Consider the following 20,457-nt stretch of genomic DNA (forward strand, 5'->3'; position numbering starts at 1 on the left):
AATTCTCGTAGCCGAAGAAAAGACACTCGCTATCTTGTGAAAATCTTTGTGCGTGTGGCAATGTTTGTTTTAGCGATAGCAGTGAAATATTCTACATATCACTAGGACGGCGCAGTCATTGCCTACATGAAAGGTGATTGTTAAGTTACGTTATCGTTGCTTTGTTTTTGTATAGTGTGCATGGTTGCTCATAGCGCACACATGCCTGTCACTTTGGCTGACGAGGCTAAATACACATGAAATTTGATTAACTATTCATATGCCTTTGCAATGCTACGCGCGATTGACACGTGTATTGTCATGAGGCGTGTTTGATGACGAGAAATTGTTGCACCTACCATCCTTTGGCCGCTGTGTGCCAGCGCATGTGTTCCAGTTGTGTCACGCACTCTGAGAAATGCGCTGTAATTATACAAGTTCGGGAGGAACTCTTCGCACCGCTCTTCGATCCTCGCCGTGCAGCAGCGAGTTCGTTACCGTATCCACGCAGGAACGATTCGCGAGTGGTCGAAGCCCAGCCGTCGGGCATTTGGGCAAGATTCGTGTTTGGTGGCTCATAAGAGCACCCAAACATGTCGTCGTTAATTACATGAATATGTGGACGTTTCTCTGATGTGTAAAGCGTTCCGCACAGCTGAATTTGAATTAATCCAAGGTAAAATCGAGTCGTGCTATAGGTGTTGACGGATTTGAGATTACTTGTACATTGACCCGTGCTTCTCGCACTCCATTTCACGTAGTCATGCACTACTGCGTGACTACTTACGACTGCTGCCTCGCGTCTTCAACTATATAGGTTACTTTAGGCGAGTACAGTTATTGATATATTGGTTGTCATGAGGACATTTCAAAAGAGAAGTGCAAGTCCTGCTCGGGAAGACATCACTCCACAACGTGGAGTTTCTCTGCAATGCGTTACAATTGTTAGCGTCGTCTGACCAATTTAGAATGTTTATATGGTCAATGCCGCTTTTCTGAAGTTAAGCCACAACACAGTAGCTACTTTGTCTCGCCAATTCATTCCAACTTCATCTGGCGGCGATGCCACATTGATTGATAGAATTATCTTCATTAAAGTAGTATTCCTCATCTTTCGCTCTGTAAAACCTTTTTTCTTCATGATTACTGTTCTCGTACATCCCTGCACTTGGAGTTTTTGTTGGTATGGGTCTAGAAAATGTTGTGTGTAGTTCATTTCTACTTGTTGTGTATATATATATTTAGGCGGGGCCTTTCTTCTTAGTCTCTCTATGAAGCTTTTTTGGCTTCTTGTTTTTGTGTCTTCTCTGCACTCACACACACGCACACACACTGTATTATCACTCATGAAAGCATTCCTGTTTCTCCCAAGGCTTGGAGACTAGCATATGTCAGAAATAGTTTCATTTGAAGTCGACGTGTCTTCTGCCGATGCAACAAGAACAGGTAAGCCGAGGCACGAAAGAAGTATGTATGACATTGAGAATATTACAAATTATGAATAGTCCGGGTAGTACGAAAATTTGTGTGCTTATTGCATTGCAGAGGTCGAAATTTAAAGCCATGCGCGGAAAATCAAAAGCGTGGTTGACAACAGAAAGTGTAGTGACAAAAAGAACGTACTGTTTTTTTTTCAATGATGCAATTAATAGTTGAGTTATCGGGACCCTAAAATAAGTCTTGTACACACGTACGTAAGTAAATTCGTGTGTAATGGTGCAGAAGCAAGGCAAGAAAAGAAAGGCGTTACAAGAGGCGATAAACATCCCACAACTTTGGCAGCGCGGCGACGTACGCTCTTACGCCGCCCCTCAAAGAAGGAGGTAATTTCTAAGATATTACCGGCTGTCTGCGGTCCTTTATGGTTACTAAGCAAGGGCATGAGTGGGTGGCGTTCCTGCTGAGCCGGCAAATGACAGCCTAACTTCGACACTGGCCCCTCCGACTACGACCACGGTGTTAGCGGGTGTAGAAGGTGGGGGCCTTCACTGGCCGAAACGTGGCTTGGCGGGAGCAGCGCGGTGACCACGACCTCGGCAGGCTGTTGAAGTTCTGGAACTGGGACAGATTGATGCTGCTCGGAGCCGGTGATCCGAACGTGGGAAGTGGGCTCAGAGAGCTGGGCTGGACGGCTCCGCCAGTCTGTAGCGGCGGACAAGGACTCACGCTCTCGGACGGGGCAGCACTGCCGCCGGCGCTGGACCAGGAGCCGCCGCTGTGATCGGGAGCAGGCTCTGCGCATGAAACGCAGCGATTGAGCTACGCGCGATGAGTTTTCTGCAGCCCATCACTGTACATGCCGAGCACAATGATCGAATGTAACATGCTGCGCACTGCAGCTGCTTGGTTAACTGCGAATCGTTGAAATGTAAAGAATTGGAGGATGCCTGAGCTTCCTCTTCAAGAGTAGATCGCGATAGCGTAACCGGGCCTCGTGCGCATTGTCTTTTGAACGAGTAACCTGCTTCGGTTCTTGGTGCGTGCCTTAAACGTGCCGTAAGGAAATGAAGGACTGTATGTGTAATATTGGCTGTTGCAAAGTGTCATTGAATATCTCTTGTAAGCACTGTTGTTTAATGCCCACTGCGCCACAATTATTTCTTTTGCGAATCAACCAAGGGCCCACTACGCGTCACCACGCGATCCTACACAGCTGTTCACATTGTATATGGTTCTGCTGGTAATGATGGTTAAAATGTCTGAGCGCTCTGTATTGGTTCGACCTTTAAACCACCAACTTGTTTCCCAACTCACATCTTTTGACGCCCTACGCGATTCTACGATTCTTCCACGCAATGTATGATGTGCCACGCAATATACGAGCCTCCTTCCCTTACGTGATATTCGTAGGCTATAGTGTTTTTTTCCGAGGCAATTTCAGCAAATATTGTGGCTCTGTGGTAGAGCACCTGCTTGCTACGCAGACGATGGGGGGGGGGGGGGAGGTACCATCCTCCCTCGGATCCAAAAATTGTACTTTTCATTTTATTTGCAGATTTCACGATTTTGGTCAGAGAGAAGATGATTTTTTGCTCACAACCAAAGACGCCGACCCCGACCTCGACGCCGCAATTTCTGCAAAACGTGCTCTTTAAGGTTAATATAATTTCCTGCTGAGGCTAACAATTATAGGACCGCGATTGAACTGACAGCAGTGCAAGTTGGTCTTCGTTCATATTGGATGCGAAAAAGGACAATAAAGAAAAATGCGTGACGAGGGAAAACTTTTGAGCTAAAGAGCATGACGCCGAAAAAAAAATGTAGCGTATGGTGACAATACTTCTTGCTCTGATATATCAGTGGATAGTTTTCGATATAGTATCGCCTGTCTTCCTTCTTGGCCTCGTGTTTTTGCGAATCCAGGCAATATCGAAGCTATTGAAGGAATAAGGTATACGCTCGTGTAGATATAACACATTAACAATATTTTACCGGCAGATCAGTGATAAATGCAGAGAAGGGAGCAACACAGCATCAAAGAAAGGGCAATATGTCGGAAGGGAATTCGGGTGCTATTCACGTTTTGTGCTCATACTCTAAAAATGTCAAGGAATGCCAGTTTGTTTTACCCCTCGTGATGCCGATAAACATGCGCCGCGCTCCCCTCGTTGACATGAGTGCTGGATTTGGTATGAAAAAAAAAAAACTTGTTCTTATAGAACCGCGAAGAGCAGTAGAAGGAAATTTTATTCTTTGAATGTTGCTGCCAAGGCAAGTTCTTTGTTCTGAACCATGGTGACAACAGCTTTTGTTGAAAGGTCCTGGTATGGACGGCAAGCAAACGCTTGGCTGAGAACCGGGAACTCTTGGCTGAGAACGGAAGAAGCTGCACGTGTATAAGCCACCTACTCGGTCACCTTAAACGGGTGGTCCCTTTCTATTATTGGAGAACCCCAATTAAAAAGGGGCATTGTCAATATTTTCAGGTCGGATTTTGTGACAATTCAATGCGCAAGATTGGACGCACGCCGACGGTCCTTTTCCCCTGAAAGAGAATGAGGAGACAAGAGGGGGAGTTAAGCACAGCATATCACCATACTAATCAATCTATTGGCTTGTGTGGTGTAAAAGTAGATTAATGACTATCCTGTCTAAAAGTTTTAGTGTGTGCTTTGTATCAGCTGACCATCTTAACTTAACCGTTTGCTTGGTTGAGACACGTCTGCAACGTAGGCATAGGGACTTCAATTTCGGGTTAGCTCAACCTGCCTGAGATCATCTTCAAGCACTAGCTCCTGGAAGTATCGGCGTTGCCACTAGGATCCACCGACATCGCAGTTCTGCCAGGACGCTTCGGTACTTCTCGCATCTGATCGCTGTGCACGCAACGCTACCAGTCATCTCACATATAAGCTTTCACCTGTTTATAAAACTGAACTTTTTCGTTTTCACTGTTATATTTAATCCATTCTTTGTTTAGTGTTAATTCATTTTGTGTATTTGGTATGTTGTTAGCTTATTGTTTGAATCTATTTGTAGATTAATTACCTGAAGTGTTTCATTTAGAGTGCTTGGAATAGCTAGGTGAAAGCAGTCGTTTTGTTGCCCTAACACGTCTCTGATCACTTAACTGCTTCTACTTGCGTAAGGAACGGACCAACCTGCAGTCATTTCTGTCGCCGACTTTGCGCTGCAAATTGTAAGAAATAGTAATAATATAGTCCGGGGTTTTACGTACCGAAACCACGATATGATTATGAGGGAGGTCACAGTGGAAGGCTCCGAAAATTTCGACCATACGGTGATCTTTTAACGTGCACTGCCATCGTGCACAGTACACGGGACTCTACCATTGCGCCTCCACCAAGTGCGAACGCCACGGCTTGTATCGAACCCAGGACCTTTGGGTGAGCAGCCGAGCGCCGTAACCGCTACACCACCGCAGCGGACGGTCAGCGAGTGTAGGAACAGCATAAAATGTTTCATACATCCATTAGAGAATCTACTGAGTTCTCGCTGAAGAACTTGCTTGCTGTTATTGCAGTTAAAAAATGAACATTGGCTGGTTGGTCTCTTTGGTAGCATTCGTAGGACTGCCAACGTGCTGCTCCGCATATATAAATAGAAAGTGATTAAAATAATCTGGAATACATGACGAAAGTAAAGATAGTATAAATGAGTGAGTAAACGAGATACCAATATTTACAGGCGGCAAATTTTGGCATTCTGAGAAGGCCCATTTCTGACAGCTCACGAAACAAGTAACCCAAGACACGACTGTTTTGCGCGGCACGACATAGGAATTAAGATGCATCGTTACGTTAGCAGACCATGAGACATCGTGCCCATCTGGCGCTCAATATATACTTTATCGCCTCGGTACGAGGTACATTCAAGGTGTGTGGAGACCCAGATCACTTTCCCATTAACAAAACATACTTGACAGCTACTATTGCACTCTCATAAACATAAAACATGCTCCCATAGGTCTATATATTGTTCGCTGCTGGAGAGAGGAATCCTTGCAGCCATATACCCTATAGTATAGCACCGAGTCCTCGGTCAATCCTTTTTTTTTTCTCACGATAGAACTAAAGATCTCGTTTCGCAGAACTTACGGTGTCGGCGTCAGTGGTTGTGAGCAAAAATCCTCTTGGCGATGACCAAAAAAATTTTAAAAATGCAAAAAAAAATTAAACATTTGTTCAAGTGAGACCTGAACCGAGGCCGTCTGCGTGGCAAACAGATGTTCTACCACAGAGCCACGCCGATTATTTTTTTTCTTCTTCCAAGGTATTTATTGCAAATGCGGTTTACGTATATACATTACAAAACAAATTCCATACAACAGTGTGTCTACAAGGGTATTTAGGCAGCACACTTCATTAACTCGGTATACCAGACTGGCTGATTCGAAAAAAAAAATATGAATCTCCTCAACACACGTAGTATTTCCTGGAAGAAGCATAGAATGGTGCCAAGAGTCAGTACGTGTATTTGCGCAACGAGTGGTTGCTTCAAAGTGTCGTTACAAAGCACTCAAAACTACGTTCACGTGTTGCCTTACGGACGCGTAGTGGACCCTTCTCTGATTCGCAAAATGAACAATTATGGTGTCGCCGGATCTGAACAATTGTACTTCAGAGTTCATTCTGGGATAGCTTGAAGAGGCTAATGCTGCACGCGCAGTCGTTTGTTTCTCAACGGCACGGTTGATGCATGTACCCAGAACTGAAACCTGGCTATAAATTGAGAAGGCGACGCGCACAGGGCCTGGTTACGATATCACGTTCTGCTCTTATAGGCGAAGCTCAAGCTTCATCGAAGTTTTTGAGAAAGGAATTCGGGAGGTTTCACTTGAGAGCACTGGCGGAATAAGCTCGGGCGAGTTGTTGGTTCATTCTTGGTTTACAACACGACAAAAAAGGGCGCATACAAATGCAATTTGACCCTCCTCGTCTGCATCCCGTTTTTTTCAGATCTGTGCCCGAGAAGCACAGGAGGTATTGGCGTCCACATGGGGCCAAATTCTCGTTTGCGTTCGAGGCACGCTATCTTGGAATTGAACATCACGGAACGCTGTCGCACGGGGTCAGCGACAGGCGTGGCACTGGTCACGCGGTGTCTTACGAAAACGCAAGTATCCTAATCGATGATCGACCGAGGATATCAGCCGAACGCCTAAATGCTTTATGTTATAAAAGAAAATGAACAGTTTCTCCAGAAGTATTTTTGTGGGATTCAGAGGCCAAGACAGTGTATATATATATAGAAAAAGATCTGCCCAACTGTCGGCGTCCAGCCTGGCCGAACGTGATCAACTGATGTAACGAATAACTCACGCGTGGCGGTGCCCCGCCAGCCCCGAGGAGCCCTGGCCAAGCATGGGTCTTTTGGATTGTAAGGGGTGGGGAACGGGCGCGGCTCGTAGGTGGCTGGCTCGTAGGCGCCAGACAGCCCGTTTTGGTAGGCGACCGGTTCGGGGACGCCCTTCGATTCAGCGGCACGGATCACGCTTTCGACGACCTCTTCGGGGCGCACCATGGCGAAAGCTTTTTCGCAGCTGCCAATGGGAGACTCGAGGGCCGCCTCCCAGGGACTCTTGACAAGCTGCGGACAAATAGATAACAATGACGCATTCCTGTTTTTCCCGACTGTTTTCAAAATAATCTTCATAAATGATCATAGATCCATCCTAACTATTGAACCATGTATTGTTTAGTGCCTTAATACTTTCATACCTCTAACACATCGTGGTAGTAAAAAAAGTTTTGAAAGTCAAAAATACATTGCAGGTAAATATGCGCTGCCTTTCAACTATAGCTTACCTAAAAACAATAAAAAGGAATACCGTAATGTGTGCTGAATGCTCTAGAGTAACTGGACACCCTATGGCGTTTTTTTAGAGTTCGGGAAAGAAGATGTAGAAAATTATGCATCCTGTAATATTAGTTCAAGTTGAATCTTTCTTATGAATTCTGTGTGACAATTAATAAACTGCAATGCGTGTCATTAAGTAATTAATGACCGAATTGAATGAATTGACTGAATTTCCAAAATATGTTATGCATTTCATTTTCTTAAGAAAGTATTTTGAAATTAGTTCACTAATCCCACCTAAAACTGACCTTGTGTCATTAACGCTTGTGATCTTCAAAATATTTTTTGTTGTCTTCGCAGAGACACCAAATACATTTTACTGCTGGGACATTCACTGTGAGATTGCGGACCTAAAGAGGAAAAGCACCAGGTGCTTCTCCTGAAAGATGCGCCACGTAAATTGCGCTTGTGCGCAGCGGAATTTTTGTCGTCTTTTTGTCGTAATAGAGTTAAGTGAACACTGATCTAGATAGATTAAAAATATAAATAAATAAATATGCTCGCCAGCGATCACTTTGGGGAGATAACTTAGAGCATCAATTTAGAGTCCTTAGCTGTTTGGAGAAACTCTATCAGGTTTTGCGAGAACTGTAAGAGCAAACGAATCTTATATATGTCGTCGGAGTTTTTCTGGACGTGGGTGATTCATCAAGACATCCTCGATTGAATGTTATGGTTGATTAATGTCGACGGTTAAAATGTCATTTATAAGCTGTGAGTTGTCAACTACAGCAAAATTCACCAAAAAAGAGTGTGTTGCTTATGAATGAGGGTTGTTAGCAGCGTGTCACTTGCATTTGTCTAGCACGCACCTGCCTTTTCCGAGGTTTGTTAGAGGCCACCAGAGATACCGTGTAAGCTTGGTGAGGTGTAAAGTGTGCATAACTGCATTCATCGTGTGGACCACGGGACCAATACACTCACCCTCAGCCGGGGGTTGACAAGCGACTCTTTGAAACGGTCTACTGGCGTCTTGATGGGAGCACGGATGGGAGCCACCGGCTGGTGCGGCTCCGGCCAGCGATCTCCCAGCTGGGCTTTGACGCGCTCCACGTCCACCACCCAGTCTTCAGACTTCTTCTTGCGCTTGGCGAACATGGCGGCGCCCTTGCCGCACGGTGAGTTCAGGTCTTTTACCAGATCGAGACACACCTCCGGACTGATGGCGTTGTGCTCGACGATGCTGATACCCGTTGAGCGCAGCGTGTTGGCGTCTTGTAGGTGCCTTGGGTCTAGGATAAGCTTCAGCTTCGGGGGGCCCTGCGAGCAGCAAGTTCAGCACGCGTTACAGTGCGAGAAAAGGCAGTGCGATGGAAAGTCGTCGAGACCCTAGACAGATGAAATAAGGGGCGTATATAAAGCGTACAGTGACTGCATAGTTTACGAGTCAAGATAAAGAAGAAGCAGCACTCAGAATACAGGTGTGTGTGTGTGTGCGAGTGTGTGTGTTTGTATCTTTTCTGTTCTCTGCTTAATCAATATCAAATGTGTGCATACTAGTACAGTTAACATAATTATTCGCTTGCTTCCTACTGAATAGTTTTCTTCAAATAATGTTGGTGATGTTTTTGTTTTATTGTGATGACATCTTGCTCAGCGAATTAACCACCACGTTTTAGTATCAGTTATTTTGCTGGATTCTTTTGGGAGCCACCTTCAGAAATATAGTTCTGCTTATGTGTACGAGAAATATTAAAGAAAAACTAATCCTGATGCGCACTAGTGATACGAGGACTGAGGACTGAGCCAATGATCTCCCCTCCTTCTTTTCGTCTTCCTCACACCACTACTCTTCATCATCTCTTGCCCCACCGTGGTGGTCTAGTGGCTAAGGTACTCGGCTGCTGACTCGCAGCTCGTGGGATCGAATCCCGGCTGTGGCGGTTGCATTTTCGATGGAGGCCAAAATGCTGTAGGCCTGCGTGCTTAGGTATGGGTGCCTGTTAGAGAACCCCAGGCGGTCTAAATTTCCGGAGCCCTCCACTACGGGGTCTCTCATAACCATATGGTGGTTTTGGGACGTTAAACCTTACATATCAATCAATGAATTCATCACTTACCTTTACGAGCTCATCCGTATGATATACTATACAAGGTTATAATGTGCTTTACGCACTTCCCTTCCTTCCCTCATCATTCTCACATCACTCCTGATACCCTCAAATTTCTGTTCCACTCCCTTGTTATACTATACTATACAAGGCTATGCTGTGCTTCACCCTTTCTCTTCTTTTTTTCCTCCTCGTCACCCTTACACCACTCTACTCACCCACACTTCTATTTCCAGCCCCCTTGTAATACGTGCTATGCTATTCTAATATGTGCTATGCTATGCTATACGTGCTATGCTATTCTTTGCCTTTTCCCCTTCACTTATCCACCTTACCCTCATTTCCCTTCGCCCCCTTGCCATACTATACTGTACGTGGCTATACGTTGCCGTACCCTCTCTCCCCCCCCTTCTAATCGTCCTCACCCTCAGATCACTCCTGTTCTGCATTTTCTCCCATTGCTATATACCATACGATACATGACTATGATACTTATCCAAATCGCACAGCTGCGCCGAGTTTTGAGCAGTCGCCGATCATGGACAGACCACAGGCTTAAAAGCTCCGCTGATAATGTCTAGTGCCACGTGTACCGTATGGCATAGGTATCGGTAAGGTCACCCCGTGGCTTGTTTTTCCGTGGCTAGGGTTCGGTTACATCACATGGTATCGGAACTGGGAGTACCACTGTATCGCACGACCGGTGATGAGGGGTGCGCTCTGGCGTTACTATCTCGCGAGAGCGTTTTGAGGCTCAATCGAGACGGGACCTCAGTATAAATTCCGTAGTTTATAGACTACATTCTCACACCAGCTCACTCAAGAAGACACTGTCCTTCACCAACATAAGTAGACACTGAATGATGTTTCATATTTTTTCTGCACGGTCAATAATCTTTTTTCAAATGCAAAGCATTTCTTAGCGAGCTTCGGCGACTTTGAGCATATCTATCTATCTATCTATCTATCTATCTATCTATCTATCTATCTATCTATCTATCTATCTATCTATCTATCTATCTATCTATCTATCTATCTATCTATCTATCTATCTATCTATCTATCTATCTATCTATCTATCTATCTATCTATCTATCTATCTATCTATCTATCTATCTATCTATCTATCTATCTATCTATCTATCTATCTATCTATCTATCTATCTATCTATCTATCTATCTATCTATCTATCTATCTATCTATCTATCTATCTATCTATCTATCTATCTATCTATCTATCTATCTATCTATCTATTAAGCCGCCTACGACTATTAGCTCTCCTGGTCATTTCAATAATCGTATGGATACCAAGTTTGGTGTGGCATGACATGACTGTATGACGAGCATAGGTGGCAAGTCATAACAAAAAGCATGACATGTATGTCGTGAATGTCATGATTTACATTTCTTAGACTTGCTGCTCCAATGGTGGTTTTGTTCACATGAGATATTGCAAAACTGGTATGGCATGACATGACTGCATGGCAAACATAAGCGACAGACCCTAACGTGGAAATCATGACATGTATGTCATGTAAATCATGACTACACGTGACGCACATGATGCACTCACGACTGTTCCGCTAGCTTCACATAAAGCAAATTTGGTATTATGTGACGTGAATGGACGACGAAGGCAAATCTATCTATCTATCTATCTATCTATCTATCTATCTATCTATCTATCTATCTATCTATCTATCTATCTATCTATCTATCTATCTATCTATCTATCTATCTATCTATCTATCTATCTATCTATCACACGCCCAAACATGATAATCATGACATGCGTGTCATGTAAAACGTGACTACATGCTACGCTCATAGTGCGCTCGCGGCCGTTACGCTAGCTTCACATATACCAAATTTGGCGTTACATGACATCAATGGATGACGAAGGTATATGACTGGTGCAAACACAATAATCATGACAAGTTTGTCATGTAAGAACATGACTACACGCCACGCTTATGATGCGATCGCGGCCGTTTCGCTAGCCTCACATATATGAAATTTGATATTACAGGACGTGAATGGATGACGAAGGTATATGACTGGTGCAAACATGATTATCATGAGATTCGTGTCATATAAGAGCATGACTACATGCCAAGCTCAGATGCGCTTGCGGCCGTTTCGCTAGTTCTACATATACCAAATTTGGTGTTACGTGATGTCAATGAATAACGAAGGTATGTGACTGGTCTGAACATGATAATCATGATATGTGTGTAATGTGAGAACATGAAAATATACCAAGTTCATGATGCGCTCGCAGCTATTTCGCTAGCTTGACATATACCAAATTCGACATTACGGGACGTGATTGGACGAGGAAGGTAAATGACACGTCCAAACATAATAATCATGACATGCGTGTCCTGTAAGGCATGACTGCATGCTAAACTTATACCGTGCTCGTGGTCGTTTCGCTAGCTTCACGTGAACCAAATTTCGTGTCACGTGACGTGAATAGATAGATAGATATGTGCGGTTTAACGTCCCAAAACCACCATATGATTATGAGAGACGCCGTAGTGGAGGGCTCCGGAAATTCAGACCACCTGGGGTTCGTTAACGTGCACCCAAATCTGAGCCCACGGGCCTACAACATTTCCGCCTCCATCGGAAATGCAGCCGCCGCAGCCGGGATTCGAACACGCGACCTACGGGTCAGCAGCCGAGTACCTTAGCCACTAGACCACCGCGGCGGGGCACGTGAATAGACGACGAAAGTAAACCACACGTCCAAACATGATAATATTGGCATGTGTGTCATGTAAAACATGACTACATGCTATGCTCATAGGGTGCTCGTGGTCGTTTCGCTAGCTCCACATATACGAAATTTGGTATCACGTGTCTTGAATAGACCACGAAGATAAATGACACACACAAAAATGATGATCATGCCATGGAAGTCATCTCAGTTTCATATGCTTCATTTTTAGCTTGGCTAACGTTCGCTCTCACGTGCTGTCAGTACAGTACAATGAATAATGAAAAAGAATGTATTTACATCTCAATAGTTTGCTTTGAACCCATGTGAACAAGGTCCCTGCATGTACGTGCATTTAACGCACCTAATCAACGTACCATGTGGACTATGCTATTTATTTATTTGTGTGTGCGCGCGTGTGTGTGTGTGCTTGTATGAGTGTGTGTCGAATGGTTCGCGGGGTCTTTCGACATGCATACCTACGGCGGCAGTCACAGGGATAAAGATGACATGCATGAATGCCACCGAAACAAAATGTGGACGCCACACGAGATGCCCTCCCCCTTCTGTCATACTGAGGGCAGATTCATTGCGTTTGACACGAACCTTGCTTATCTTGTATGGCACGGTCGCTGGATCTGGTGTCGCAAGTTCCTCCCTGGACGTTTCTGTGCCAGACAGAGTCGCCTCAGAGTCTGAGTAGTCGGGAGCTGTCAAAGCGAGGAAGCAAAGAAAAATGTAGTCACACACCGGCTCACTCATGAAAGTTGAATATCCGAGATATGGGGAAGTTTTGTTTGTAGTGTCGTGTAACGAAGTCATGAAAAAATGACAAAATAGACCATTCACGTTTCAGCAAGAAAAGAGGACCTAATGTAGAGACCACATGCCAACCTACACTTTGCAGCATCTAATAAATTACAAACAGAAAAAAAAAACATTTATCGGCGTCACTGAATGCTCATTGCGCCTTATGCCTATGATTTTTTCAGAATTTCATGGCGTTCCTCCTTTTTTTATTTTTGGGTATTAATACCAAGTACGCAAAGGTGAAAGCTGCTCTAGAGGTGGTTTTAAAAGCATGGACGCCACTCATATAGAAAAGATAATTTTTTGAAGGTACTTCACGAATACAGTATGAGTGATGAGCAGCATCAGCGTGTAGTATCTGCTCCGCCCTCAGTGACAGAACGAGGTAGCTTACGAGATAAAGTGAAAGAGAGAGAGAGAGAGAGAGAGAGAGAGGCTAGCCAAATGATGGCTGAATACCTAGCTCTATAGATGAAAACGATGACAAGTGTAATGATACGCCCAGGGAACACCACAGATGCACAAAACCCAGCACAGAGCAGGCAACTTTTTACAAAAATTTGTTCTGTCACTGATTGCGGAGCAGATACTACACGGTGATGCTGCTCGTCACTCATACGGCATTCATTACTGTTATTTGTTTTAGATCTTTGGGCAGTATTGATAGTCGTAAACTGTTGTACTGCTATTCAATAATTTCTTTTCTGAACTATAGACAAGCCATGCACAGGACTAAAAAAATGACTCTAGCAGTCTCAGCGTTACGGGCTGAACAAAGTATTGCTGCTATTGATAGTCCATTTACAGAGTTTTGCATCACTGTTATATTTATAATTTACGTGTTACCTGTCAGAGCGTTGCGGAGAACCGGACGTTTTGAAACACCCGCATAGATTTCAAGTACGTCGACTACGGCGTTGAACATACCTGGCAGGCAGACACGAAAGTACCTAAAAACGTACACTCTACGTGCACGTGCACACTCCTTAAGTAGAATAATGAGGTGAATGTATTTTCACACAACCCAGATGGGCACTGCTGTTTACGTCTTTTCTTTTTCTTTTCTTTTTCTGATATAAATTTGTCTTAGAATCACGCTGTATACATGCGCCGTTCAGACAAGGCCAACTGTTTTTGCAATTAAGAATGAGTGAAAAAAAAAGCCACAGCTTTGCCACAAAGGCGAAGCAATGAACACGATAGCAACAAATCGGAAGGTCACGCGCAGAATGGCAAGCATATTGAAACGTGCCCGGCATTTCTTCCGCACAAACGATGCACGAAACGTACTCACAGGTACAGATCAACGTGAATAAGCGTCTCAGTTGTTACTCCGCTGTGTCTGAAAAGCGCGCCCTTTTCTCAAACGGAGGCTGTTCAATGATTGCAGTGACCTTTGTGCGCCCAGTGACTACAACAGAATCGTTTCGACGAAATCGTTCCCCAAAAGGCTAGCCAAGACGTACAATTCTCTCCACTTCAAGATAAGGGCATGCGATCGAGTGTAAACCTTCTTATTTTCTACGCAGGCCAAAGTACGCGTGAGAGATGACAGCCACTGCGCGCTCACTGCGCCATCTCGCTGATAATGCTGAAAACACGATAGTCCCCCCCTCCCCAAGACGCCCACCAACAGCGGTAAGTGGTAGATATGAATAGCTTGCCGTTTGAACGTTGAAGGAGGTACCTCTCGGTGGCTCAGTGGTTAACGACTTGCATTCCCGACTTGGAGGTCCCACGTTAGATTCCGCGAGCCGACGCCCACGCCTATGCCCACGACGACGCCGGCGATGAAATTCAGCCGAGAGTGTCCATATAATTGCTATCGCAATAAAAAATAAAATGACTTTGACAGGCTCCCGTTAGCGATGCTGACAGGGGTGGTCGTGCAACCAGGGCGATGCAATGAGCTGCAGCCACACGACTGATATCAGGTTTTGCGTGGAACGTAATCTCAGGCAAATGCGAAGAAGTTTTTGTCGCTCCCTCATTCCTTAAATATACACATTACGCGTTGGCCAATATTTTTCTTGCACGTCCTGTCACCATAAATCAAGGCCTGTATAGTAACCTAATCTATCATGCCGATCTGGATAGTAACGCACGTGTGAAAACAAATAATTCTACCAAATCAAAGACGTTATAGCAGTTACGGCTTATTAAATCCCGCAGTTTCTCCCTGCGCTAATTTAAAAACCAGTTCACTGGATTCAAACCGTCCTTGTATGCAAAAAGGCGTACCTTCACAATTTTCTTCATTGACAAAAATTTCTCCCCGCAGTAGCACCAGTAAGTAGAGCTACAGCCTTTGCGCATAAAATGTTGAGCACGTCGTGAAAGAGCGTTCCGATTCAAGCTACGACAATGCACGACATTCTTCATGCTTTGTATTAACTGATTACATATATCTTTTTTCTACTATGAGGGAATTTCAGCCAGTGCACACATATGTTATCATATTATTTTGTTATATGATTTTTTGTTGCACTGGTGGGTGTGTATACATTTCATCCCTTCGCGTTTTTTAAACGAGTATTAATAATTGATCAAATGTTTTAAAAATATGGCGTGAGCCTCAAATTTTTTGTAATGCCATTTTTGAGGATATTTATAACTACGAAGAAAAAAAATGAAGATGGAGCTCGAGCAAGTTTTCTCAAAATCTATGACATCACAGGGTGCATTGGTATGAAAGATTAAATGCAGTGCCGCATTCTGTCTTTTCCTTTTGTATTTCTTCATATCTACCGAGAATTTGGTTATTGGAAAAGAAAACAGAAAACAAAAGTAAAAAAGAAGGTCACACATTGACACAAGTGAGGTGTTTTCTTTTTCTAAAAGAGCCAAATGCACTTAACATGAAACTGAGTAAAACGCACTTTTTTTTCTACTGATAATATAGTTGGTGCTGCTCAAATAAAATTTTTCCAGTATGTTTCTTTCCCATAAAACCACAAATCTATATTGTGGTCAAAATGTGCATAGCGAAATATCGTCAATATTGTGGAGTAAAGTTTGTATTTGACCTATATCGATTGAAACACTTCATTTGGACATGAATTAGCTCGTGAAATAAGTGTAAAACGTTTCGAATGTACGGTATGGCGATATTTCGCGATAGAATTGACATCATACTTGTGCTTCCGTTGCTGCCGTGCTTCGACGCATGGGCGTAATGGCGATTACTAGACTTGAAGAGCGAGTGGTTCTTCCTGGCAAAAGGGGGACTATTCAGGACTGTCATTAGTGTTTTATTGTTCCTGGCATCAATTGAAAGCCTTGAAAAGTGTTCCAGTTAGTTTTATGCCGTGCAATTTCTGACCACTTCTTCTTTAGCGAATAGATGAATGCCCGATAACTTTATTTCATGCCTATTTTATTTCAAATATACCGTGTTGGAGTGAACTGAGGACAAAATACTGTGCTAAAGTCGAAAAGAATCACTAAGATGCAAAAAGAAGTAGGCAAGTCAGCCGTTTACTCTTTGCAATTGAGTTTTGTCATTAACTATCATGTCCTTCAGTAAGTGCCAACTCGCGCTAAGAAACCTGATTGTGGAACTTAAACGCGATGACAAAGTAACTAAGACACAAATAAAACATTTTGGGTGGAACCATGTCGGTAGTTTTGGTGATGTTCGTAGGCGCAGTGCTGGATTAATGAATGTGGCTCACTTTGATTGAAACAATTGGAGTACTTGGCTCATTTTTTTATTAGAAACTGCCTTTTAGAGCTCTTGTTACAATAAGGAATTGCTCCATTTTGATTATAACTGTTCTAGATATTGAAAATACTTGGGCATTGTTTACATTCTACTGAAATTTAGCCTAGTTTAGGTTTCTGCATTTGGAGCTTTTAGAAAAAAAAACGCCACAAGTGACAATCACACTGAAAAGAGCAAACACACCTTCATGAACCCACTTGTGAGAGCGTTTAACCCTCTTGAAGAACATGTTGGCGCCTCGAGATTTTCGGTTGGTGTCCGCCGAAAGAGAATCTGCAATTTTGCGAGCTAGCTCTACTTGTTCTTCTACCGTGGGGTAAATGCAGTTAGGTTCCTCGTAGAAGCTTGACGAAGAGAAAGTTTTTTCTGCAAACGGGAAGAAAGAAACAAAACAAAGAGTCGCGTTTCATTCCAAAGCGACGTTTCCGTTTACACGGCAACCTAAGAAAAAAAAAAGAAAGAAGAGGGGGGGGGGGGCAGGCAGAAGACTGGAGTGCATTGTTGCATCTAGGTTTGCGACGAATAAGACAAGTCTTTCTTGAACGGGGTGCGTTGCGCAACGTTATCATTTTTATGTCACGTGTGGGACAGATACCTCATTCGTACCTTACGCGACATCCCTTCCCAAAGAAAATAAAAAAAAAACAAAGCAAAACTTGACAAAACTGCGCTGTGGATATTGACATTCGCGCTTCGGAAACGCACACACTCGTTTCACAGTGATCCCTTGGCAGGTCATTTCCTTTGAGCCACTGGATGGGGCTCGCGAGTGCAATGCGAATATAAGGGGGTGCAGAACCAATGGAAGTATGCCACTTTTGTCCAAGACCTGAATTTCTGAAAATTTGGTTAGCTTGCCAAACCAAAAGAATAAGGTCTTGTACATAGAATAATGTAGCATAAAGAATGCAACTGATTATGTAACAGTGCCCGTCGATGGGAGTTTTTGACCGCCTGAAGTTTGAAGCTTTTGAGGCTCCAGCAAGAAAAAAAAACGCTTTCATGTTCTACCTCAATTATTAGTGCGTTGCCTTCACCTTAGGTTGTTCTACAAATGGACACCAACCTAGCAAATGGTAGATACGCCCAGATACACATTCCCTTTCTAAGTTTTGGGTATATACCTAGAAAAAAAAGATATATATTTAGAGAGTACTCCAATGTGCTTGTCACACGAATAATGATTACTGATTAGTGATTGTTTAATAATTTTGCAAAATACAATGGATCTGTTCACATCAGGTTGGGGATGTTAATGAGGTATATGAATAACTTCTACCAATCGGTTCTCAAGCATAAAATTTCATGTTTATCATGTTGTGACAATCTACTTACATGGTCCTGTATAGTTTCATTGTATTTGGCAAGTACGCCCATTCTAAAACTCTGCGCATCCCAATGTTGACACTTGACCTTTTTCTTGCCAAGACTCGAGCAGCAATATAACCACCTCTAGTGTTCTGCTACAACAAGCAAGAAGTATAAGGAACAGATGACATATACGTAGCATTGTTTTGTTTCTTTTTTTCACATTTCACAGCCCTCGTTTTGAGTATGTTTTATCCGCATGGTCTGAGGTAGCCTCGAGTGTGCAGCACATAAAAAAAATACAAAGCCACAACCGGTCACTGCTGAATGAGGCCTTACTCCTGTGGAAGCTGAGTGGGTGCACGTCCATTGTGGAGTTCTGCGCAGGCGGCTCGTAAAACTTAGGCAGCAGCAGGAGCCCCGTCGGACTCAGCAGCGGACTGTCCCGCGAACCTGCAGCCTGTGGCGCCGGCTGTCCACTGGCTTCCTGCGCATGCGCGGAGAAGGAAGAAAGCGCGTGTCGGACAAAACCGCGAAAAAGGCAGGTGGTAGCTAGCGCTACCTACTGCCACAACATGAACGCATCTGAGGCAGTGAAGTTAGGTATTGGACAGCACATAAAGTGCAGGCTCTTCCATGCATTCAATAACAAGCCAGTGGCACAAGCGGCAAGTGATGTGGAGGACGTGACCCGCGAATGCTAGGAATTTCAGGGTTTGCTCGCATGGCCACGAAAGATATAGTTGCTTTCAATGCACGCCTATGTACTTGCGCAAGCGTGTTGATGTCAGTACGAATGCAATACATCATTGCTCCCAAGCAGCTTTTTACAGTGAAAGCTGTTACGAGATCACCACTCGGCTCTCACGCAGCGCTGTAGCTGTCCGCCGCCGCTGCCGGTGGCGTCCCTACCTACATCGCGCGAAATTAGCAAAAAATTAAGCACTCTACACTTTTTATTTATTTGCCTTGACTCTCTTTTCAATAGTTCAACAACGCGGGGAACAAATCTGGCACGGCTGGCAGATTTATGTCAACGCATATGACAAGAAAAATACGCTTGACACTATTCCTATATTCACATGAGTGAATGTAAACTTTGAAAAAAAAATAATGAAAATGAAAGGTTGAAGAAAGATTATTTTTCGTGTGCAGGAGGACGTGGTGAATAACATCTAAAGATAGAAATGAGGTTAAAAGCAAAACATGTAAATAAATAAACAAACGAGTTTTAGCAATCCTATTATCAAAGAAGACTGACATGAGTATATAACACATGCAGTATTGCTATTAATTGTAAGCGGCATGTATAATGAGAAAAAAAAAGCGAGGCAGCGACCCACAGGTTATCCCTGTGAAAGTCGTAGAGCAAAATAAAATTAGTATATCCATAGGAACATAACACAGACTGAGCTAAGCGAAGAAGAATGTTTTTACAGATAATTCGTTTTCACTTTGCACAAACAGTGAGAGTTATTCGAGTTGAAAATAGATTGATTTGATTGATATGTGGTGTTTAACGTCCAAAAACCACCGTATAACTATGAGAGACACTGTAGTAGAGGGCTCCGGTAATTTCGACTACCTGGGGTTCTTTAACGTGCACCCAAATCTGTGCACACGAGCCTATAGCATTTTCGCTCTCCATTGAAAATGCAGCCGATGCAGCAGGAATTCGATCCCGTGACCAGCGGATCAGCAGCCGAGTACCTTAGCCACTAGAACACTGCGGCGGGGCCGAGTCGAAAATAGACCTCAGCTGTTTGTGGTAGTGCTATATAGAAGACTGAGCGCTTGAAGCCTGCTGCACTGTCGCGAGCCGTCGGCGTCTTGTTTTGATAACAACAAATTTTGTCAACTTCCGGACACGAGCCAAGCAAGATGAGCATGGTGTGAGTGCGTGCGCAACGGTGCATGCGCCCAAATAAGATGAGAGAAAAAGGAAAAGTCAGCTGTGTCGTAACCTCCACAAATCTGAGCAGTGGTGTCGGATAAGCGGTCGGGGAGGGAGTCGCAGGCGGCTCACCTTCTCACTTGTGTGACCGGGCTCCCTTGCGCGGATAGAGTGGATCTTTTGCCTCCCCTTTCTCGCGTTCCGGCCACTCTACAGATCAGCCGCGTTTTCATCTCGATTCATCGAGGCTCGGAAGCCGTGAGGGAAGTTTTAGCGGGCCGCGGCACGACGTCCTGCGCGCTTCTTGCTGTCGTTTTTGGTGGCCTCCGAGGGCTGAAGGTGGATTCAAGGAAAGCGTGGAAGAGGAGGCGACTGTCCTGGCTCCCCCTGAAAAGAAGCAGCCAGCCGGCGGGTACACAAAGAGGAAAGGATGGTTGTGGCTACGGTCCAGAAGTTGTTCACGACTAGTCAGCAGTGTAGCGGGCTTCTCAGAGGGCGGCGCTGGCTGCATTCGACCCACGCTGCGCTCCGGAAAAAAAGAACGCCGAAGGAGGGGAACGACAGCGGTGAATTCGGCCCGAAATAAACGGACCTCTTCTGCGGTCGGAGTGCGGCGGGCCCATCGTGACTGTGCCATCAAGTCGCTG

At 44.2% G+C, this 20,457-nt stretch overlaps 1 protein-coding gene across 1 annotated transcript in view; it reads right to left on the reverse strand.

Moving 5' to 3' along the window:
* Positions 1-1,429: 1,429 nt before the first annotated feature.
* Positions 1,430-20,457, reverse strand: part of LOC119177230 (uncharacterized) — a 116,750-nt gene continuing 97,722 nt past the window's right edge. Inside the window, exons 6-11 of the mRNA XM_037428654.2 lie at positions 18,256-18,403; positions 16,792-16,974; positions 12,681-12,784; positions 8,224-8,559; positions 6,762-7,029; positions 1,430-2,213 (exon numbers count right to left, since the gene is read on the reverse strand). Coding sequence (XP_037284551.2) covers positions 1,939-2,213; positions 6,762-7,029; positions 8,224-8,559; positions 12,681-12,784; positions 16,792-16,974; positions 18,256-18,403 — 1,314 coding nt within the window. The 3' untranslated portion in view covers positions 1,430-1,938. The remainder of the gene's footprint in view (positions 2,214-6,761; positions 7,030-8,223; positions 8,560-12,680; positions 12,785-16,791; positions 16,975-18,255; positions 18,404-20,457) is intronic.

Source organism: Rhipicephalus microplus, chromosome X, assembly GCF_043290135.1.
Source record: "Rhipicephalus microplus isolate Deutch F79 chromosome X, USDA_Rmic, whole genome shotgun sequence".
Classification (NCBI taxonomy): domain Eukaryota; kingdom Metazoa; phylum Arthropoda; class Arachnida; order Ixodida; family Ixodidae; genus Rhipicephalus; species Rhipicephalus microplus.